The sequence below is a fragment of the Apodemus sylvaticus genome, chromosome 18 (genome assembly GCF_947179515.1).
Source record: "Apodemus sylvaticus chromosome 18, mApoSyl1.1, whole genome shotgun sequence".
NCBI lineage: Eukaryota > Metazoa > Chordata > Mammalia > Rodentia > Muridae > Apodemus > Apodemus sylvaticus.
In genome coordinates, this window is record NC_067489.1 from 58,737,620 (window position 1) to 58,762,221 (window position 24,602).

Below are 24,602 nucleotides of genomic sequence, written 5' to 3' on the forward strand. Positions count from 1 at the left end.
AGAGACTGACCGTCTGACAGCTATCTCTTTGCAGCCCCATAAACATCCTGGTTTTATAGAAGTGGAGAAAAGGGCTCTTTCTATATTTCTATTTTCCAGGGAAGATTCACAGCCACAGTGGCACCTTGTCTTGTTTCTTGTTGCTATTTTGTTTTTGAAAATTTTTTCTTTAAACATTACTGAAGGTACCTTGCTTTTTTGTGTGTTGGGAAAAAAGTAATTCTTTGTCTAACATATCTACTGTCTAGTATAATCGCTCTTGCTCTCTCTCTCTCTCTCTCTCTCTCTCTCTCTCTCTCTCTCTCTCTCTTTCTCTCTCTCTCTTTTTAAAGTTTTATTTATTGTTATATCTAAGCACACCGCAGCTGTCTTCAGACACACCAGAAGAAGACATCAGATTTCATTATGGATGGATGTGAGCCACCATGTGGTTGCTGGGATTTGAACCCAGGACTTTCTGAAGAGCAGTCAGTGCTTTTAACTGCTGAGTCATCTCTCCAGCCCCTAGTATAATCTCTTGAAGGGCATAAAGTTGTCTTAATATCTGGATGGTTAAATATACTGATACTCTGCATCTGAGCGAACTCTATCCTTTGTACGTCCTTCTGCAGTTTAGCCTGCACTAAAGAGAGGCCAAGGAGAAGCGAATGAATGATTAACAGTGAAACCAACCATTTGTGTCCATAAAAAATATTTCCTGTAAGACAGATCAAAAGTTGTGAAATCACTCTGATGGGGACAGTAAAATCCCTTCAATTTAGAGGTTAGGTCTTCTGGTAATCTGGTTTTGTAGGCTCCAAATGTCTATCCTAATATTGTCTGAAGCTTCATGTTTTCTTGGTGATACTGAGAAATTAAGAACAAATTGGAAAAAGATTATTTTGATATTCATAGCTAATTATATCCTGGGTAGAAACTTTATTTTCTCATATAGCAGAAGTTACTTCATATATTTTTGTTGTCTTTTGTAATTGTGTTTTACCTGCTTTGAGTAGAAAAGTCAGTTATTTCTGACAAATCACCTGAGATAATGTACCATGTTTTTCAGTCACAGAATAAGTTGCAGATAGCTTCAAAATCATTAAGTTGGTTGCACTGAATAAAGGAAAGCTAGTATACATTTGGGAAGTACATGTTTGGATTTTCCTTAATTTTCTGTATTTCACAGCTCCCCCCCCCCAACACACTAGTCCCAAAAAGCTATGTATTCATTCAACAAAAATTATCTGAACTCCTGCTGGGTTTTCAGGATAGCTCTAGGTACTAACAATACAATATTAAGACAAATATATGTCTTTTCCTGATTAAAATGGAAAGAAAGGCGATAAACACCAAAAATAAATATATAACAAAATGGCATTTCCATGGATAATTGGAAATGGAAGACTACTATGAAGAAAAGTAAAAGCTAAGTAGTTAAGGGGATTTACGTAGCCGTGGGCCACACTTATTGGACACCATAGCCACTCTCCGATGTCGCTATCATTTAGAATAAAAGGATAATAGTAGCAAAGTCGCCCAAAGGGCAGAGACGATGGTTCCTATTAAGGATTGAACAGGAAAGCAGTATGAGGTTTACATGTCTGCAATAGTTATCTACATACTGTAGATGAACCATGTCAAGAGACCTTTACACACACACACACACACACACACACACACACACACACACACACACACAAGTACATCATCACCAGGTTTGTAATTGCTTGGGGATAAGAAAGATTTTATTCTTAATCTTCAAAAGTGAGGGCTTTAAAAGTTTGCTCAAGAACTTCGGAGTTAAGGTGTCAGGGTGAGGAAAAGTATAAATGTGGGGGTGGGGGGGATCAGGGCTTGTACCACAGAGAGGCTGCTATTCTCAGAATGGCTGCCATGAGGGAGCAGGATGGCATCCTTCTGCCCATCCCCTCAGGATGCAGGGGAACTGGCCGTCTTGGGATATCCACACAAAACAGGATTCTACGTTTTGCTTGCAATAGAAGAGGATTCTCTTTTGTAAACCAAAAGTGAAATAAGGAATCTCTGAGGTCCCTGCCCAATGAAATGTGCTCTCAGACACCTAGGAAGAAATACGTGATGTCCCACTGCAGGTCTGCACATTGGCGCTCAGAGTACTGGGATTTGCCTGAGCGGCTGGGTTAGGCTGTATTTCAGATGTCATTTATGTGACTAAGAAAAGAATATAGCACCCTCCAGTCCCCAGAAGAATGTGTGAATAAGGAAGGAAAGAAAGGGTCCCTGGCAGGTGACAGTTTCTTTGCCAAATGCTGACTGTTAATAGGTTCTGAAGCTGTCTGAGGAGTTCTTTTAGAAATATCTTATTATTTATTTAGGCTACGGTTTTTGTTTTTTGTTTTAAATGGAAGAATAAAAATCTCTGAAAGTGCTTGGCTTAAGTGTTTGGGTGTATGTCAATATTTATGGCTTTAAAAAAATAAAAGATCTGAGTTTTGGGCAGACAAAAACTTTGACGCAACTTTTTCTTTTTTCTTTTCTCTTCTCTTCTCTTCTCTTCTCTTCTCTTCTCTTCTCTTCTCTTTTCTTTTCTTTTCTTTTCTTTTCTTTCTTTTTTACCAGTTCCCAGCTTATGTGAGGTGCTTGGCTGAATCTTATTTACTTAAGGCAACAAGCAAAGGCTGGACTAACTAAATAAAAATAAAGAACAGATGGGAGTGCAGTAAATACCCCCAAACCCCTACTCCTCGGTGGGCCAGACCCTTCTTGTCTTGCTCCGTGGCTCTCTGCATACTAAGCATTCACCTCTTTTCTTCTTCCACTGGTGCTTTGAAGACCAGCACAGATGTAGCTGGTGACAGGCAATTCACCAAAGTAGTTAAAATTCCTCCAGTTGTGGCAGCGTGTTAAGCTGCAGTGTTATTATAGTAACCGGCTAATTACGTAATGTCAACAATTGACTGGGGTGGAGGCTCCGGATTCATATAAACCAGACTGGGAACATAAGCCCCGGACTCTGGTTTGGGCACATTTTTCTCTGTAGGTATTCAGGTTTAACTTTTTTTTTAAGTCCCCCTTTCCCTGTCTCCCCACCTTTCTTTTTCTCTTCTGCACTATATTCTTCACGGGAATCTCTTTCCAGATTGTGACACATTTTGCTGGAGATTGGAAGGCGTCCATTAAAGCTCAGGCTGCATCTAGCTGAATTTGTCGTGAGGATGGCCTGGCTTTGTTCATCCCCAACTACAGTCCCTGCTCTCCCCTCCCATGCTGTGGAGGCGATGCGACCTGTGTAGGTTCTTCAGCATTACATATAAGGCACTTGTTGTATTTGTCCCTTTCTCTAAAAGGCTTACTGCAGGCTGGGCATTGAAGGGATTCGTGTTCCTGAAGCTACTTTCCGTGATTACCAAGGCTTCTGGTATGACTTAGTGGGTGGAATATGTCTTAAGAAAAAAAAATGCATAATTCTGACAAGATGCTTTTTGAAAACTCCAACCAGCTGTTTCAAGTGGAAGACTGTAAAATTTATTCAAAGTAAATTTTGTTTCCCTTGGAAGCACATGGAGTTCAAAGAGTATGCTAAAGTAAACAGTACGGCTTAAGTTGTTCAAAGTTTGTGTGCCGTTGTCTTTGTCCGGCTCTCAGGAGCCTCTTTCTCTGTTGTCAAGCTGTGCGCCGTTCTAAAGTTACCCTCATATAACCTGAAGACGGTGGGAAGGTCCTCAAAAGTATAGGGCTAGATTTCTTCCATATGTCCTTGTACCTCAGACATGGAGAAGGGTGGCTGGGGTAGATATTAGTTTCCCCCTGCTTTTGCAAGGAATTCCAGTGGCTGAGTGGTCTCCAACTGTACTGATTAACCCTCAGTTGGACCAGACATCTAACGTGTCTCTTCCTGGGCCAGGGTGCAGGCAAGACTACATTACTTTCTGGTGGCTCTAGAGAATACCTTCCCTTGCCTGGTGTATGGTCCCATTCTGCCATCTTCAAAACCAGCAACATTGCATCTGTTTAAGCATGCTTCTTTAATTACATCCTCAACTCAGAACTAGGCTAGGGATGCTCTGATGTTAGAGCCCTTAAGATTTCATTGAGCACACCCAGATAATCCAGGGTACCCTGTCCTTGTATAAAGCCCCTGTTGCCATCTAGACTAAGAGAGTTTAACAAGAGTATTAAACTATTAGTATAATCTTCCGTGCTAAAAGCATAATTTTCAAGAAGAGAGGCAGCGGTTTAAGGGTTTTTGTGCTAGTTGTGTGTCTAAGGGGAAGAGGGACATGATGGAAGAAGTCGGAAACAGTCTGTAATACCATGTGTGTGCCTGCATGTAGGCACACACACAATCTGAGCCTGGTTCCACTAATGTCCCTACACATTCACACAAGAAAGAACTATAACATTTATATCTGAATACCACAGAGCCAGCTTATTCTCTCTCTAGCTTTCTCTAGGGCCCTCCTTACCCACATTAGAGCCTGATTTCTGGAGCCAGCCCTTTTACCTAAATCTGGACCCCCATTTGGGCATTATTTCTAGCTAGCTGTTCTCAACTGTGGGCAGTTGGGCAGTCAATTTGCTTCTTTCTCTTGAGGTGAGGAAATGGGGCTAAATAATCCTTTAAGTCTCTTTCAGCTCTAAATTCCTATGATTCAATGTATTAAGAAAGGGTCCAGACATATAGTCCATCCATCCATCTGCCCATCTGTCCATCTAATTGCCTATTCATCCATCCAACCATCCAACCATCCAACTACCTATCCATCTACCCATCCATCTACCCATCCATCTATCCATCCATCCATCCATCCATCCATCTGTCCGTCCTTCCATCTATCCATCCTTCTGTCCATCTAATCATCCATCCATCTATCCATCTGTCCATCTGTCCATTCATCCTTGTGCCCATCTAATCATCCATCCATCCATCCATCCATCCGTCCATCCTTCCATCTGTCCATTCATCCTTCTGTCCATCTAATCATCCATCCATCCATCCATCCATCCATCCATCCATCCATTCATCCATCCATCCATCCGTCCTTCCATCTGTCCATTCATCCTTCTGTCCATCTAATCATCCATCCATCCATCCATCCATCCATCCATCCATCCATCTACCCATCCATCCATCTGTCCATCCTTCTGTCCATCTAATCATCCATCCATCTATCCATCTGTCCATCTATCATCTGTCTATTCATCCTTGTGCCCATCTAATCATCCATCCATCCATCCATCCATCCACCCACTCAACGACCCATGCATCCTTTTGTCTTTCTTTTTCTCCTTTGGCATGCACATGATTGTGTATTTGTGTGAGCACTTTGTGTGTCAGCATGTGTACGACTAAGCACAGATTCAGGTCCTCGGTGCAGCATCCACTTTGCTGACTGAGCTGTCCCCCACAATATATAACATTGCCACTCGGATATATAATGAATAGGATATTTTCTCTTTTAATCCTTAAATTCAATGGAAACCCATTTATGCATAATATATATATATATGTAAATAAGAAAAATATAGAGACGTGAAAACACTTGAGTGACTATTTAGTTTAACTAAAAAATGAGTGAATCAGACAGTTAACATAGTTTAAATGTGCCAAATTGCAACGCTAAATCACAAAGTAACTTCTAGGCTACTCTTATGCGACAAGGACATAGAAAATGGGTTGTAAATGGTTTTCTTGACTACTGAATGCACTTGCATAACATTTACAAGGTGTGTTTATTCAAGTCACGGTGGGCATCCTTCAGTGCTTTAGGGATTGATCTGCCTGAGGTACCGAGGAGGATGAAGAAATGACAAGACACAATGACACACAGAAACATTGGGGTCGTGTGAACTATGCACTCTCATGGAGGTAGACCAGCAGACTGGAAATTCAGAATGTTTATACCGTGCATCTGAACTGAGGAGGCAGCTTTCCTGTCTGCAGATGAACAGAGGTGGGGTTAGCCAATCTCATGGGGGTGTCTGTGGGGTGTGTTCTTGGACTGGAGTCAGGAGAGGAGGAAGTGGTTAGTATTTTCTGGATACACCGTCAGGGTCTGCGTGTAGCCAGGGTCTGTGGCAGTGGCACCTTTCACGTGATAGTGCTCTTGATAGCTGTACATATTCATTCGGGATACGTCTGCTCCCCACACTTCAGTGTTCAACTCTATACTCTTCCTACATCTTGGCTTTTGTTTAGTTTATATATTAGCAAATAAAAAATGTTTCTTTTGTTGCAAATGGGTGTGTGTAAAGATCTTCTCCTGTATAAGCTGGGGGTGTTAGGCAAAGATGCGTGTTGTCTAAAAGGATTTAAAATGGTAGGATTAGGTGGTAAGTAAAATCATAATAATGAGTGTGTTTGTGTCTCTCAGGCGGTGGTGTGTGCAGCTGACATCAACAATATAACTCCCATATTTGTTTTATAATAACTGAATTGTATAAAAGTGCTGTGCTTAAAGATGGTTTATAATCCTTCCAAATGTAGCTAACCACCGTGCCTTCAAAAGAGTTGTAAAGATTGCCGTTCAGTGTTCTTTGCTCTGGGTTTGAAGTGTTGTTGAGGGAAGAAGAAGAAATAAATCGCTAAAAAAATACTGTTGAGAGGAGGAGGGGACCCTGAAGTCCCACCACGCAGCACACTGGTGGGTGCTTAGTCAGGTTCCATGTTGATAGGCAGCTCATGATTAGAGAAATTCCTCAGCTCTGACACTGAAAATGAGCTTGGGCCTTGTGTAATAACTTCCTTCTGTTGTTTTTGTTTTAAGCTCTAGAGCCAACATATGATTAAATAGTTTAAAGGTTGCAATAGTCCACATTTTTCACAGTTCTAGAGGCTAGAAAGGTGTGGGCATATTTGGTTGTAGTGAACAGGGCTTCAGGGCAGAAAGCAAGGAGTCCCATGGGAAGAGGTTTGTTTGGTTTTGAGTGGAAAGTCAGGGTGAGACTGACAGACAAGAGAGAGTAGATGCCAGGGCTGGGCAAGCGTAGCAACATGGAAGTCTGTATGGCTGGCTTAGGCTGGGAGCAGGGAGGTGGCTAGCACTGGGCGATGCGAGTCTGTTTACAAGTTAGAGCCAGTAGGCTTGCTGAAGGCTTAGGTGTGGACTAGGGAAGACCGGACGTGGAGCCACCACAGTAAGGCTTGGTCTTTTGGCCAAGGCGTGAGGTGAAGAGTGGGGGTGGGTTGGGGAAACTGGTAGAGGGACAGGTGGAAATCCACAGGTGTGTTTTGGATGGGGCAGCTTGGGCTAAGTTGAGGAATGAGGAAGACACTCAGAGCTCAGGTAAGAAGTACTGGCTGGGATCAGATCTGGGAAGTACTGTGAGGTAGACCAGCAGTTAGGTAGACCAGATGTAGTTAGCTATGCCTGCAGGAAGTCATCCAGGAGCAGGCTTCTGACTAACCCTAAGATGTTCATTTAATCGAGGACGAGGAGGAGGTGGAGGAGGAGGAAGAAGAAGAGGAGGAGGAGGAACTCCAAAACCTTCCTAGTTGATTTTAGTATGTAGCTGTGGTGGAGAAAGGCTTTTATAACATGGTTTTCAAAGGAGGAAATCCAGGAGCTCATCATTTTAGGAGTGACTTTAGATTGTGATGGAGCCCTGAGGCAACTGAGGTTTGCCAGCAAACCAGACCAGCAAAGAAGTTTGGGAAGGAGCCTGACCCTTGATTTCTTTGCTGCTGGGATTGTGGCTCCGGGGACCAGCAGCCCCTAGAAACGCAGAAGCCACAAACCCCATCCTGGTCTATTGAATGACAGTATCCGTCGTTCTATTAAACAGGTTCCAGGGCTGGGGTGCTTCTGTTCAGGGATGAATCTAGTTCATTCATTCTCTCCCTGTTCCTACACACACACACACACACACACACACACACACACAGAGGGAGAGAGAAACAGACACATACACACATGCACACACATACAAACACAGACACATACACACACAGACACACACACAGACATATAGATACACACACATACACACATACACACATATATACACACACAGATACATACCAGTAATTTGACCTACTATCCTCTCCATAAAAGTGTTTAGGATCATATTTTGATCTCTGTGCTTGCATAAGAAGGAGGAATTTTTGAAGGAGACATGCCAGGTGATTTCCACATGTGCCCAAATTCAGTGAACTAACCCCTCTGGGATCCAGGGATGTTATCTAGGCTTTCATTACTTTCCCCAAAGCTAACACACTTGACTCCCAGGCTCCAAGATCTTCAGTGCCATTGGGTCACACACTGGCTCACACTGTTGGCATAAGCCCTTAAAGTGAAATCGGACCAATTACTTGAGTCTCAAGCTCACATAGTCCGCAGAAAGGGACCATGATCATGGAGACAATCTATGTCCTATTCCCTTTTCTCTTCTTTCCTTTGTTTGTTTGGGATTTTTTTTTTTTTTTGGTTGCATTGTGTTCCTTTACTACTAATTTTTCTCATATCCATAAAGAAACTTAGGACAGCAAAGTTGCAAGTCTAGGTATCATACAGAGAGTCTGAAGAAAGAACGCGGTTAGCTCGAGTTTAGCGGAGGCCATCCATGATCCATCATGAAAGTTACCAATTATTTCATGCAGTTGAATATTCTAATCAGGAATAGTTATGAGCAGTGTGCGGTGGGACAGAAGGGGGGACTTATCGACAGGATGCTTATTTAGTGTATCATTAGTGGAATTTCGCATACGGTCATTAGTGGAATTTCGCATACGGTATTCCTCCTAAGCAAGCGGTACACATGCATGTTACTTCTCTCTCACAAGTGTGTATGTGCGTCCTCTGTTCTTTACTTCTACTTGTTAGTATTCTACTCTTGAAAATATATTCCTGGTGCCAGGGAGATGCTTAAGTCAGTATTGTGCTCGCTGTGCAAGCCCCAGGATCCCAGATCGGAATCTAAGAATCCAGGTGGGTCAGCACGCACTTGTAAAATCAGCATTCAAAAAGCAGAGACAGGAGGATTCCCGAGGTTAGCTAGCCACCTAGTCTAGCTAATGAGCTTCAGGAAGAGAGCTCGTCTCAGAAAAGCAGGTGAGGAGCGACTGCTCTGGGTGTTCTCCGTGGCCGTGTGCTGGGTCGGTCCCCTGTTCCTGCGCTATGTGACTGTCATGTGAGATTTAAATTAAGTGCTTAGTAAAAACAGCCTCAAATGTGCGAAGGCTCACTTTGTTCTATAAGCTTTGCTGTATAAAATGATAAGTACATAAGAGCTCAGGTGAGTGGGGTGTGCCGATGATCCCAGTGTTCAGGACACTGAGGCAGGAGGATCATCAGTCTGCCTGACATGGTACGTCTGATGCTAACCTGAACTACCTAGGAAGTCGCTGCCTCAAAAACAAAACAAAGAAGGGAGAGGGGAAAGGGGAGTTTCAAGTCTCAACCCCCTACTCTATACCTCCTCATACATCTGTATAAAAGGGAGGAGGAGGGTAGATGGATGGGGAGACTGGGAGGAGGGAAATTATTTATATACATCATTTGTTTTGCTTGGAAACATCTCTAGTTCATATGTCATTGTCCAGTTATTTAGAATACAATGAGAGCTGGAGACCCAATGTCCTTACTGAAGACTTTCCTCTTCGTTGCTTTCTTTCTTTATCCCCAATTGCAGGTGATTGTCATTCTTCAGCTGGACCACTTTGTTCAGAGCATGCGCCAGGCAAACACACACATCCCAGCTGGCGACGTTGTCCATCGCAGGTGGACTCCAATTTTATTTTTCTAGAGGCATTTTTTTTTCTCCACAGAGGAAGCAGAGGGGAATGGCATTTAGTGAACATTTTAAGGAACGTTCATTTCATTACCACAGACTATTTCCAAAGTCCTTTTCAAGCACCATTTCCCACAGTTGCAGGAGGAGCCCAGCCGGGGCCAGGAGAGCGCTAAGGGGGTTTGGCTACAATTTTTTTGCTATTCCTTTCTGAAAACCAGAATTGCAAATCTTATGCATATATAGAATATGGGAGGTTTTTTTTTTTTTTTTTTTTTTTTTTCTGCATGAAGAGACTTAATTATATTTTAAAGACCTTGGTTCTATACTGGGGGTTTCGTGGGATTGATTTTATTGTCCTTGTAATGAATTTATTTGAAACTAAGAGGTGGCTATTCTAAAGTAATTATTCAGCCTTTGCTCTGTGGCTCCATATTTAATTGACTGTCAGTACACCCCTTTGAAGAGTAGGAATGCTGCTATGTGCACACCCCAAGTGACTGGCTCAGAGCTTGAACAACTAGATAAAAGGCAGCGTGACTGGCGGATCACCAGCATTTCCTGATGACCCTAGTGGGTTGCCATAGGGTTGAAGGATCCAGGCTGCCTGCATTTGTTTCCTTAAGCTCAACATCTATTTTCTTTCGAAATGTGTCCTCCTTGCCTACTCCCTGTACCTTACTCCCGTGTTTATTGTCTTGGATACTTTCTGCTGTTTGATAAAGCACGACAGTCCTTCATCACAGGATGCCAGCACAGGGACTGAAGCAGGGCTCATGGAGGAGTGTTGCTTACTAGGATTGCTCTCTATGATTTGCTCTGCTTACAACCAGGACCATCTGCCCTGGGATGGAACTGTCCCCAGTGGCCTGGGCCTTGGGGACCTTAACCAGGAAAATGCTTCCCACAGACTCGCTTACAGGCCATTCCCACAGATGAGGTCATTTTCTCAAGTGAGGTTGCTCTTCCCTGGTAACTCTAGCTTGTGCCAAGTAGGCATAAGAAGACTAGCCAGTACCCTTATTCTTGAGAGTAACCTTTCTTCGAGAAGTAGGACAAAATCAATAATAATTCTTTTCAAATAGTTGGATTGCTAAAGAGCTCGTAGTATTCCTAGAAAGCCCTTGTAACATGCCACTTTGCCTTTAGGCAGAGCCAAGCTTGTGAGATGGTCCTATTTTTACAAGTCTCCAGTGAAGGAGCTGTCATAATCCATTGCAATATTTAACAGCCCTCCCTGTCAGGAAATTCTTTCATCCAACTTAAATAATGCATGCATCGGTCTAAGTTGTGTTTTTCCTTCCGTGACTATGAACCGGTCTCGCTCTCTTTGTGTGAGACCCTTTCCGTGCTGTTGAAAGCTGGACTCTGAACACTACCCGATTACTGCACCTCTGTCCTGCGGCCTGCCCATCAGAGTCTTTTTCCATACCTTTGTCATCTTTTATTTGTCCCCAGTGGCCATGTGTGCCTCAGGTGTGTGCCTTCCTCTGTTCATAGGATTCAGACGTAGGGAGAGGCAGCCCGGTGCTCGGTGAGGAGTCGTCAACTTAGAGCAGCCATCCTGGGGGTTCTCTGTCCCTGTCTGCTTGGAGATAGCTTTCCTTTCAGGACAATGTCTGTCCCCTGGGGTTGGTCCAACCTGCAACCCTTGTGTCACATGTAGCCAATGATAGCTATTCAATAGAGCCCAACACAAGATTTGTAAACTCATTTAGAATATTATGAGGTGTGTATGTGTGTGTTTGCTTGTTTGTTTTGGTAACTTGATTATGCATTTCTCAAATGTGGATTTTTTAGGGGAAAGATTCATGGTGCATGCTACAGTTCCCAAAAGTTGGACCTGCCCGTCTCATACTTTAGAGTTCTTGTTTCTCAGCTTTTCCGTTCTCTCGATGGGCAGTACATCGTATTCACATTTCCTTGTCTGTGTTCATACAATACACCTGGTGTATTCAGCCATTCTTGATGTTTTATCTAAGTGCTGATTCTGAGTTTTGTCTCAAATAATAAAAAAAAAAACTAAAGTAAATTTTCTATATATGAAGTATGGATCACAAGATCCATTGCATCTGACACATGTTGACCCACGTACCTCATGCCCCCAACAAGATGCAGAATATAGTCTTGAACATCTTCGCAATGGCTCCTGCTAGACAGTTCTCATTTCACACAGACCTGCTATTCTGACTTCTGTCACAGTTGGTTTGTCCCCCTTGTTCCTGAATCTTGTATCAGTATAATGTTGTAATGTTTATGTGGGATATTTTCACTGACGTGGAGTTATGTTGGTGGTGGTGCTGGGTGAATCCAGGCTCTAGCATCCTAAACTGAGTGGTACCCTCATCCTCCAGTGTTGTATAGTTGGGTAATGTCCCATTGTTTGTTCTCATCCTGATGGACATTTGGATTATTTTTGGTATATGGTACTTATAAATAGCATGTTTGCCCAAGGTTTTTGTGTGTATGTGTGTGTGTCTGTATGTGTGTGTGTGTGTACATGATGCTTCCATTTCTTGTTGGTCACTACAGAACAGTTAGCTCACAGAGTAAACTACACATGTTTATGAGAATTTGTTGGTTTCTCCTGCTTGCAATATATGGGAATTCTAATTTCTCCTTATTTTTGGCACTTTCTGTTGTCAGTCTTTATTCATTTACTTGCTGCTTTTGTTGGTGTTGGTCTTGTTCGCCCTAGGGAGTGAACCCAGAGCCTTGCCATGCTGGGCAAGTACTCAGTGATTTAGCATTAATCCAGTCATCCTTAAATATCCCTCAGTCTAATAGATGTGAGATAATATCTCATTTTAGTGCTATTTCAGATTCCATTACTACTCAAGATGTTAGATCTGATCATATAGAACATTTCCTTTTTGTACAGTTAGATCTTCAGTTATAAAAAAAAGACTTACTTTTATCATTTTAAATTGTGTATGAATACATGTGTATCTGTATGTAGGTATATGCTCTTGAGTATAGATTCCATGAAGGCCAGAGGCATTGGGTCTCCTTGGAGTTGGACATCGATGGTGGTTGTGAGCTGCCTCAGTGCTGAATCCAAACTCTAGTCCTCTGCAAAGGCATTGTGAGCTATTGACTTTGGAGTTGTCTCTCCAACCCCTGTTTTATTCATTTTAAAAACCGAATGGTTGATTCATAGGGTTTTTTTTTTTTTTTAGTTTTTGGGCTGAGCCTTTTGTTAGATGTTAGCATTGAAAATAGTTTCCCAATCTGTCACTTAGATTTTTATTTTCTTCATCGTGTTTTTGGGGGAACAGAACTATACAATCCCAAGAAAGTCAAGTTTATCAGCTTTTATGGGTAGCCTTTATTTTGTTTACTTTTTTGTACCCACTTCCCCCAAAACGCCAAAGTTTCAACCTTCACATTTGACTATGAAAATCATCTGAGATTATTTTTTTTTCAGAGATAGGGAGCACGTCTATTCCCATCTCTATTGTTTTAGAATCAGTTTGCGAACCTGTGAACTATTTTTTGCATTCATTGTTTAAGCTAGGTGGGCCTCCTTTCCCCACGGTCCTAAAACGAAAAGATGGAGACACTCACACACAGATCCGAAATCGGGTCATCGGATTTGGTTGGATTCTCCTCAGGTCTTTATGGAGCACAGCCTGTTCTCACATGCTCTCCCTGTCCTTCCTCACCTGGGTTTCTGTTAGGATGCAGAGTTCCTCCTGGGTGGTCATTCCTGGCCGTCTAACCCTCAGCCCCAAGCCAAGTGACATGTTTAGTATGGGGCAGAGAGAGGGAAAGGGCAGTTGCTTTATCATGAACCAAACTGCTTTTAAAGAGGCAGAAACTTAACATGTTACCAGGGAAATTTTCCCATCATGCCTTGAGAGTTCAAGCTAGGTAAGTCAAGCCACTAGAGGGGATTTCCCCAGCAAATTTCCGCCTTCTCTGCAAAATGCTCTCACAGTAGTGAAATGGCAAAGGGACATTCAGGACAATGACTGACATGAACTTCCTGCATTTCACTTCAGTGAATTACATTCTCAATTGCTCAATTCCCGTAAAGACATTCATAAGATTTGTTTTAGAGTTTCATCCGTCAGTTGGACACTCCCCCCCTTTAAGGCCATCCAAGAGAAACCTATAAATCATCTATAGGACTATTTCCTCATAGTGGCCGGATGAATTTGTAAGGAAATGTTTGTTGTGGTTTGCTACATAGTTTGTTTTACATTCTTCAAATGGCAACAATTTGCTTTGCCGAAAACATTCAACTGCTAGTGTCCTGCCTGTCTTTTGTAAGTAAATGTGGATGCCAATTGGAAAGATTTGATCACATTCCCCCAGGTCTCTCTGGAACACTTCTGAGGGTCTCGAGTCTCTCGGCATCCCAAGAGTGGAATTTCCCTCCTTCCTTGGTATTCCTATGCCACTCACATTTCAGAATCCCACACCCACCATGTAGCATGCACAGAGGATGCACTGAAGATAACTTCAAAAGTACATGTAACGGTCAGCCCTGGGGACACATAAATCTGTGGCTGTGTATATTGTACAGTATACAGGAAGCCAATGAATCTATCTTCACAAACTGTCTTTTTTTTCTTTTTCTTTTTTCTTTATTAAGTATCTTCTTCATTTACATTGCCAATGGTAAAGCCTTTTTCAATTTCCCCCCTCCCAAAAGCCCCCCTCCCCAAAGATTCCCTACCCCTCCTCCCACCCCCTGCCTCCATGTATATGCCCCTCTACCCAACACAGTCCCACCTCCCCGCAACATCCCCCCCACATCTGTTTCTCTTTGTTGTGGCCTCTATTGAGCCTTTATCTGACCAAAGACCACTCCTCCCACTGATGCCCAAAAAGACATTCCTCTGCCACATTTTTGCCTGGAACCATATAAACCCCTTGGTTGATAGTTTAGTCCCTTGGAGTCTTAGGGTGTCTGGGTGTCCGAAGTTATTGTTCTTCCCATGGGGCTATAAACTCCTTCAGCTCCTCTGGACCATCCTCCAGCTCCTCCGTTGGACAAGCTCAGTCCAATAGTTGGACAAACTGTCTTTTTAGTGGCTTCTCCTTTAATATAACTTTCTTCCACTTGTCCATCCACGTATTATCACTCAGTCCACTGGGAACAACATTTTTTTTGTCATTAGCTTTTCCAGCAAGAATTCATTAACAGACACTGAAGTAGGTGCTCAGGGTATCAAAATGAGTAGTAATGCTCCACAGTACAGGATGCTGTGGTCCAGGGGAAACAGGGTCTACGCCGACTGAGATAACAGGATGTCAGTTGAGTAGGGCAGTCTGGATACAAGGAAGAACAGCACCTCTGTCAGATGCGGTGGGGAGAATCGTCGCTAGGAGACAGTGCCTGGACCGCCTGCTGACCCACACCAGATCTCTGGTCCTGGCCTCATTTATCCCATCCCAAACAACAAGCAGATGTCAGAGGTGGACATCCTAGCGGAAGCAATGTTGTACAGTTATCAACTGCAGGTAGACATTGAAATAACCGTGGCTGGGAACCAGGCTTGGGGTAGGAGACACGGGCTGCTCTCAGGGACGTTCTGGTCCTGCAGCCCGGAGGTGGTGACAGCAGCTGCTACTTTGCTCACTGAGGGTAGAAAATATGAGGTGGGACGGTCAACCCAAATGGAGGGCATTAAAACCGATGATTTAGAACATGAATTTGATTTAAGAGGTCATTGGGAACCATCTCTAGATGGTGAAGACATTGTTGATGTCGACAAGACCACGTTTCAGGAATTACTCTTTGCTGCTGTGGTTTCTTTTGCTCCTTCTTTCTACCTCTCCCTCCTAGGATTTGTTGTTTCCTGTTTCCTAAATATAAGGTTTTTGTCAAAGAGGCTTCTATTATCCAAGTCTTTCCTCTATAGCGGCTTTCACACCGGCTGCTTCTGTGCCCCTTAGGCTGACCTGGGTCAGTCCACATTCTTGAACTGGAGTTAAATTGGAACCAGATCTGGACTGAGGAGAAAGGTTGGGTAGATAAAGAGGCGTGCTTCAAGAGAAAGCTGAAGAAAATAGTTGTATAAGGGAAGGGGGTGCCAGAATAATAGGATGGGTGGATAAATAAATGTAGGGTTGGGGTGTCTCAGTGGTAGAGGGCTTACGAGCTGTGGACCAGCCCTCTGTTGGTTCCCAGGCACCCCAAAATAGAAACAAAATATTTATGTGGAGATTTTTTTCCCCCTCTAAGTGCTGATTACTTACAAAGCACTGGTAGGTTTTAAGTTATGATTAGGATATTTGGAGCTTTAGGGGTACAATAAGTGAGATTTCAGAACCTTAAGGAAATGATCACCAGATTAAAAAATCTTGTAGCACGGTGTTCTTTACAAATAAATGTTAAAGGAAATAACAAAGTAAAGGGAGATTTGAGACTCCCAATACTTAGAGTAATAATGGGGCATGATATTAAAATTGATACATTTCAAATCATATTTGAGTAATGATCTAACTTAGACACCCTGAGACCAAAACTTCGTATTTAATAACCATTAAGTACATTGTATTGGGTTGGTGGGAGGGCTCAGTGGGTGAAGGCACTTGCTATAGAAGGCTGGTGATCGAGTTCAGTCCCTAGGACCCACACGGAGAAAGATGAGAACCAGCTCCCCAGAATCAATTGTCCTTTGGCCTCTGGCACACGTGCCCACAGAAACTCACACGAGATGCACGCATGCCCAGATACCCAAATAAATGAAGGGATTTAAAAATTTATTTCTTGATCCATTATGTAGCTTGCTTCTCTCTGTGTGGTATTGGCGTGCTCATTTCTTTGTTCCTAGGTTCTTTCTGAAAGTTTTTGGAAGTTGAGTTGGAACCAGGCAGAGTTAAGGCCAATTTGGGTATAACGGAATTCACATTTTATTTATAGCCGATCTTCTGGGCTCTCTTTCGGTGGGTCGTTGAATCTGTTTTAGTTTATGGCTCAGTAAGACGTGCATGAAGGCATCTGAGTTTAGAGATGGGCTGCCTTGCATGTATATGTGGGCATTGGCATTTTGAGCCCATGAAATAAATTGGCAGCGAGTGTTTTATTTACCTGTTGGACTCCCCGCTGGCTCATCAAGGAGCGGTTTCCCAGATATATTGGAATGTGCTTGATGGTGCAGAAATGGAAGTGGAGACCAGTTAATCACAAATATTTGCGTGCAGATCTTGTGAGGGTTTAATGTCATCCGCGTCAACTTGAATGTGTAATTCAGAAGCAAACATTAATTGTGAAGTAAAGTGATCCACTCACTGTCCTGTGCTTTTTTCATGAACAAAATAATAATTCGGTATTTGTTGGCATCGCTGCTGCTGAAGAATCGTTCTGATACCACCCCGCCTGTCTCTGCTGCCAAGCCTTTTGATAAAGCAGGCGGCCTGAGTGACAGCCACATACCCCAGGTTGGGCTGCAGTGTGGTTTCCCTCTGGCTCTCTCTCCTTTTAAGCCTCCCTTTCATGTGTAGCCAAGTGAAAGTCTCCAAGTGAAATCTAAGCCCTGCGGTTCCTCAGGGGCCCTGGATCCAAAAGACAAGCAGCTGAAGGCAGGGAGGGCAGAGGCCGGGGTGATGACACTGCTCTCAGACCTTTTGGAGGAGATGAATGAGCAGGCCTGGCCTCCCTGGGCTCGATGTATTTTACTCACAAGACTAGTTCTAGGGTTTTTTCAAACCAATTGTTTTGGCTTTTTTCCTTCAGATGTTGCAGGAAAATGCGTTCTTTTATTGCTCTTCCAAGTCGTTAAACCATTTATCCTTAATCATCTGCAGTCTGTGTGGGAATAAGTTTTCTAAAGATCACTGAACTTTGCTCCATCTGAAATCAGAAGAGAATTCGTTTTATTTAATGTGGGAAACCTTCCTTTGAGAAACTTGACAGAATCGGGCTTTCTAGTGTCTTAGAATTTAATTGAAAAAGAACACCATAGCAAACCAGTGCCAGACACACAGCCTTGCGCTCGTGGGTTCAGCAGCCCTAAGCGTTATGACTCTTTCTCTGTGGTTATTGATCACTGAAATAACCGTGGCAGTCAACATTTAGCAAGTCAGTGTGAATTAATGAAGTTTTGGTTGCATGGGGGCTGGTAACCCCGGGCTAACCATAATGCATCGCGCCATGATCGTAATAGGTTTTCCCGTTGCTACTTGTTCTATTAAGGATGCTTGATGATTTTAGGAGCACTTAATAGATTCGTTTTTGTGGAAAAGTTAATAAGTCCATTAGGCCACTGGGGTGTGGAAATGATCTGTAAAGAAATAAATTCCCTCCATTCCCGCATCAGCATATCACAAAAGCACCTTACTGTGGGCCATTTGGGACTTTACAGATCTCTTCAAGGAACCGTTGAAAATGGTTTCTAAGAGCACCGCATCTGAATCTTGGTGTTGTGGATTCGTCTGGCATGAATCTAGGGTGGAGGCGGCCAAACAGCTAATTGAGGTGTTGGGGTGGGGGGGGAGTGGCCCTAATGCTGAATAGAGTTATTTGTCACTGAGTCTGTAATAGGATTTCCAATTAATTCGTGCAGCCTTCCAACGCCTTACATTAGCACTGACAAGATGAACTACAGCCACATCTAAAATGCCACTCCCCATTAAACGGTGCATGGCGGGGAATTTGTAATTTCTTCTGTGCAACCAGAAGATGAATGCATTCGGCTCAGAAAACAAATGTGGGCTTCAGAAGTGTGCATTTCAAAATGGCTGAGCGCTTCCTGGGAGGACCATTCTTTTGACTGTCGTAATTGTCGTGCAGTGAATATATGAACACATACACACACACACATACATATAAAATGTGATGGCTGTGTGAATCCCTTCAAAAGGAAAGGGTTTGGCTTCATGAAAACAAATGCATTGTCAAGCATCCCATTTCACAGGTGGCTGGGCTTTTCACCCCTGATGGATAATGATGGCGGTGATGGTGATGGTGGTGATGGTGGTGATGATGATGATGATGATCATGAATGAAGCATTCAGTTCTTTCTAGGACATTTTGTGAAATTTAAATGCATAAACTCACCAAATTCTTACAACAATTTTAGATATTGGTGTCAGGGCACAGGATAACTGACCTGCCCAAGGTCACACAGCCAATCAGCAGCTGAGCTGGTGTTCTGACTGTGGAATGTTTCTGTTCCCCATGGCCTTATCACAGCCCCATTGGCTACAAGCGTTAAAGTTTCCTTGCCATGTCCTTCCTGGTCCCCCGTCTCCCGTCAGCATCATTCACTGCTATGCTGATTTACACTCCTTTCCTCAAATTTGGCTTTAGGAAGTCTTGCTAAGCTGTGATGACCAGGCTCTGAGAAATACGTAATCTAGAAAAGAACTTAGTGAGGACGGACAGAGATTGGAATTCTACCTTCCACAAAACTGGATGTTAAGTCGACTATAGTCAGAGTTCATAGCATGGAGAAAAGCCAGAGTTCCTGAAGGACCAGAGGGCACCACCAGCAGCAGATGTTTCTTTACCAAGGTCATATCAGGGTCAAGTGACAGGAATTCAAAGCTAAGACTTAAGGCAGGATTCAAAAGGGCACAGGAGGGCATCCGTATCTCGAGACGGCTCAATGTGTCTCCCAAGGATTCCAACTTCGAGAGCCATTTTAATTAATAGTGTACGGACCAATCGAAGGCAAGTGACTGACTGCAAGATAGCATCTTGAGAGAAGCAATCACTATGTGCCTTAATTAAAGCAGAAATATTTAGCAAAGAAGTTTGGATGGACTGGCGATAAAACAAGCTAATCCTTGGAAACCCTTGTAAGAGTGTTCAAGGCTGATCTCCAGTGTGTATGAGTGGACTGTGGTAAGAGTGTTCAAGGCTGATATCCTGTGTGTATCAGTGAACTGTGGTAAGAGTGTTCAAGGCTGCTCTCCTGTGTGTATGAGCAGACTGTGGTAAGAGTGTTCAAGGCTGAGCTCCTGTGTGTATGAGTGAACTGTGGTAAGAGTGCTCAAGGCTGAGCTCCTGTGTGTGTGAGAGGACTGTGGTAAGAGTGTTCAAGACTGATCTCTTGTGTGTATGAGTGGACTGTGGTAAGAGTGTTCAAGGCTGATCTCCTGTGTGTGTGAGAGGACTGTGGTAAGAGTGCTCAAGGCTGAGCTCCTGTGTGTGTGAGCGGACTGTGGTAAGACTCTTCAAGGCTGATCTCCTGTGTGTATGAGTGGACTCCACTTTACACACAGCTGTCCTCTGTCCACTTGCCAACCCATAATCTCTTTTACTACTGAGCCACATCTGCCTGGCCCATGGTGTGACAGATCTACCTGTGCTTCAAACCCTTGGCTGTTGCTTGAAGGACCCATTGACCCAAGACTGTTAACCATGTTCAGACCCAGTGTAAATTTGGCCCCACTGGCCACCCCCTTACATTGCCAGTGTTCTTGCAGCACCCGTGTCCCTGCTGGTGTGCCTTGCTAGCTCTGTCCCCTTTGTATGGAATGTTCCCACTTTCCTTTCCACCTCCCCGCTCCAACATTACTAAGCTAACCCCTTAGGTTTCCGTGAAGATTTGGGGAAATAGTTCATTTTCCCCATCTGCTAAGCCCCAAGTTCTCTCTTCCCATAAGCAGGGGGCATTTCCTTGAATGAATTTATGCCACTAGGTTATCATTTCTTCACCTGCCTCGTCTCTCAAGGAGGAGAACTGTGCATCATTTCTTTTTAGAGTCTTCAGCTCTAGCACATTGTCTGGTTACCAAAGCTTGATGAATGTCTTCCGTGTGGGTGAATACGTGGCTGAGGATATGCGGAACAGAATAATTCTAATTCCGTGAATTATTAGAGATGTATTTGAGTCACTGTTTATCCTCTGTATCAGTGATTGGCAGCAGGGAGGCCAGCAATCTTAAAATGCTGACTAACGTTCACAAATGGCCACCAAGAGCCATTAAAGACATGGCATACCGAATCCATAGTATGATTACATTGTCATGGAGGAGCGCACAATTTTTAACTTGCCGTTTAAAACCAGATTGTAATGTTTGAAACCACACCTCTCTGCTTTTCTTGCTCTCACTGTGCTATTTAACCAGAAACAGCATGTTGAATGTTTTAAAGTGTAGAAGACCATGTCTGAACACTTTTAGAGATTATAAAACCTGAGGGGGTAGTGTTCTAGAGTCCTTTCTGTTGCTGTGATAAGACATTCTGGCCAAAAGCAACAAGTAAGGATTTATTTAGTTTACACCCTGGGTAACAGTCAAATAGAACTTGAAACAGAAACTGTGGCGGAGAGCTGACAGACAGCCGGCTTGCTCACAGACTCCTCCTTACCTAGCTTTTTATACATCTCAGGACTATGTGTTTATGAAATGGTGGCGCCCATACTGGGCTGGACCCTCTTATATCAATTAAAAATCAAGACAGTCTACACAGATCAATCCTTTACAACCAAGACAATCCCACAGAGACCAACCCTTAATAATTAAGACAGTCTATACAAACCAACCCTTAATATTCAAGACAATCCCACACAGAGACCAATCCTTAACAATCAAGATAGTCCTACACAGACCAACACTTAACAATCAAGACAACCCCACATAGACCAACTCTTAACGATCAAAACAATCCCTCATTGAGAACCCCTTAACAATCAAGATAGTCCTACACAGACCAACACTTAACAATCATGACAACCCCACATAGACCAACTCTTAACGATCAAAACAATCCCACATTGAGCATCCCTTAACAAACAAGGCAGTCCTTCATAAACCAACCCTTAATAATCAAGACAATTTACACAGACCAATCCTTAACAATCAAGACTATCCCACACAGATCAACTTTTAACAATTAGGACAGTCCTACACAGACCATCACTTACCAATCAAGACAACCTCACAGACAAACCCTTAACAATCAAGGCAGTCCCCTGCAACATGCCCACAAGCCTCATAAAGACAGGTGTTCAACTGAGACATTTTTCAGGTGGCTTTAGACTGAATCAAGTTGGCCGTAGTGCTAACTACTACACTCAGACTCTGGGGCGGTCTTACTGTTGTATTCCATACTTAGGAATAGAAAGGAGTCTTAATACATTCTTACTGAGTTCATAGAAGACTATGATCTGATGCCCACATTAAAAGCCACATCAGAAAAATATTTGCCCAAGATCTAATCTGCTTTAGAGTAGTTATGAAGTTGATGAATTAGGCTTTGGTTTAAATTTTTCTTCTCCATCAATAGCATTTATCTTGATGAATAAATTATTAACATAAAAACTAAGTTTAGATTTATGAATTTTTCAATTTCATCTCAGGAAACAGTCTCAGACAGTAATCCTAAGCTAACAAAACCAAAGCATCCCTATATTAAATTTAGGTATAGAGGCTGCACTGAGGACGATACAGGGATACCATGTACTTTGTATTTGTATTGTAATAAAATGAAGTTACATTTTTATGTAAGATTTTCTTTCAAGGGCCAAGTTGGCAAATTTGATCTGAACTTAAAAGACAACAAGAATGCAATTATATTTTCAGAGGCATTACCTGACTGTTATTTCACTGAAATCCTTCTCTTTCTTTAAGGGAATACCTCAGTTACCGTGTGCCAAAGCATTGTATAACTACGAAGGAAAAGAGCCTGGAGACCTTAAGTTCAGCAAAGGCGACATCATCATTTTGCGCCGGCAAGTGGATGAAAATTGGTACCACGGTGAAGTCAACGGGGTCCACGGCTTTTTCCCCACCAACTTTGTGCAGATCATCAAACCTTTACCTCAGCCCCCGCCTCAGTGCAAAGCACTTTATGACTTTGAAGTGAAAGACAAGGAAGCTGACAAAGATTGCCTTCCCTTTGCAAAGGTACAGTAGCCACAAGATTGCTTTTAGCTTTCCTCCGTCGTTCCTGAGTACCTGGGCTTGGCAGGATGTCTCAGTTGGTGAGGGAACTTGTTGCCAAGCCTGAGAGGTGAGCTGAGTTTGATCACCAGAACTCACACGGTAGGAATAAAACCACCTCACCAGAATTGCCCTCTGACCTCCACATGCACTCCATTGCTTGCCCCACCCCCACCCCCATCCCTACCACCACAAATGAATATAACAAAACAAACGTTTTAAAGGACATCAGGTTGGCCGGAAGTTACTGCTTGGTTTATGACAACATTACAGTTTTGTGTACTAAAGGTATGTTACAGAATTTTTATTCATTGACTATTAAAACTTGAGTCCCTTTATTGAGGATGCTTACTAAAGTGGTACATTCAATGGGATCAGAGAGAGTCACAGCTTCCTTGTTTCTTCCAGGACGACGTACTGACTGTGATCCGCAGAGTTGATGAAAACTGGGCTGAAGGAATGCTGGCAGATAAAATAGGAATATTTCCAATTTCATACGTTGAGGTAAGTTAGTTTGTATGGTCTTCAGCTTCGTAAATACGTGTTAATTATTCAAATTATGTATTAAGAAATCCTTATGGCCCTGAGCATCAATTTCAAGAGTTGAAAGGCTTCGCTGTTGGATTAGAAAGAGTTCCTTTCTTGTGTCCTTCAATTCCTGAAGATCATAAAATGTGACTCTTCGTATCACTCCGAAAGAACATCCCTATGACGTGTTAAAGAGACTGCGTGTGCAGCCGGGCTGTGGTGATGCACGCCTGTAATCCCAGCACTCTGGGAGGCAGAGGCAGGAGGATTTCTGAGTTTGAGGCCAGCCTGGTCTACAGAGTGAGTTCTAGGACAGCTAGGGCTACACAGAGAAACCCCTGTCTTGAAAAAACCCAATCCAAAAAACAGAGGCGGGGGTGGGGGTGGGGGGTGGGGCTGCGTGCTTCCTGCGTTGCCTGTATGGTCTTGTTTTCTCTTCTGCTTGCTCTCTTGGGTGAGGCTCAGAAAATGTATAAAGCCCCCAAGTAGCATGAGAAGTTAATGTTCTCATTTTCTTTGTTTACTTAGTTCTTGTGCTTGTACTGTATTTATTTATTTGTGTGTGTGTGTGTAAGCAATAGGTCAGAGGACACCTTGGGGATCTATTTCTTTCCAGCTTGTGTGTCCGAGGGCTGGAGCTCAGGTGGGGGGTCTCAGTGGCCAGCACCCTTATTCCGCCTTGCTTACGGACGTCTTTCCTAAGCTGCCGCAGCATCAGAACTAGAACGTGATTCCCTGAGTAGTCTTTTGATTAAACATTTACTAAAGTGACTGCTTTTCCATCCGATTCCAGAAACTTCTTAGCCCCCTTCACCATTAATTAGCATTGTTCGGAGAACTTGTGGCCAAACCTGACTAAATGAAGTCTTTTTATATATGTGAAGTAGCACGTTTAGATTATTCTAAACAAGGTGGAGACATGGATTGGGGAGGAGGTCTGGAGAGATGGTTCAGTTAGTAAAGTGTTTGGTACATAAGCATGAGGCCTCGAAACTGAGCCCTAAAACCTACTTAAAGGTGAGTGACGGTGTTCACCTGTCATTGTCCCAAACGGTTTGCTGGTGGCCAGCCTGGGTGCAGTAAGAGATTGTATCTCCGTAAGGCAGAGCAGTGGTTGAGGAGGAAACCATATGTGAATCTCTGGCCTCCATGTATACAGATATCCATGTGTACCCATGCACACATATTCAGACACACGCACACTCGGTGAATGGGGGAGTTCAGAGCAGACCCTCACTGCATCGTACGTAAACTGTCAACATTTCTTGCTGAGAATAAAGCATTGAAATTGAAGGCATTTTCTTTGGAGCATGAAACCACCAGAGGCCAACCGAGCACACAGAGTTGCTGAGATCAAGGCAGGCTTGTGGAAAGAAGTTGGTATCTGTATGGTGTGTGCGGAGATGTTAAGTAAGAGAGATGAAGGAGTGCATTTACCGTAAGCAGGAGGAACACCCAGGTGGAGAGGCCTGTGTGTACAGAAGCCAAAAGGCAAGAGAGAGCATAGACTACGGAAATAAAGGCGATTCTGTTGCTCA

At 43.2% G+C, this 24,602-nt stretch overlaps 1 protein-coding gene across 2 annotated transcripts in view; it reads left to right on the forward strand.

The window, feature by feature from the left end:
• Positions 1-24,602, forward strand: part of Sh3rf1 (SH3 domain containing ring finger 1) — a 170,327-nt gene that overhangs the window by 86,270 nt on the left and 59,455 nt on the right. For both annotated transcript variants that reach the window (XM_052162506.1, XM_052162507.1), the window contains exons 3-4: positions 22,225-22,500; positions 22,945-23,040. In XM_052162506.1, coding sequence (XP_052018466.1) covers positions 22,225-22,500; positions 22,945-23,040 — 372 coding nt within the window. The remainder of the gene's footprint in view (positions 1-22,224; positions 22,501-22,944; positions 23,041-24,602) is intronic.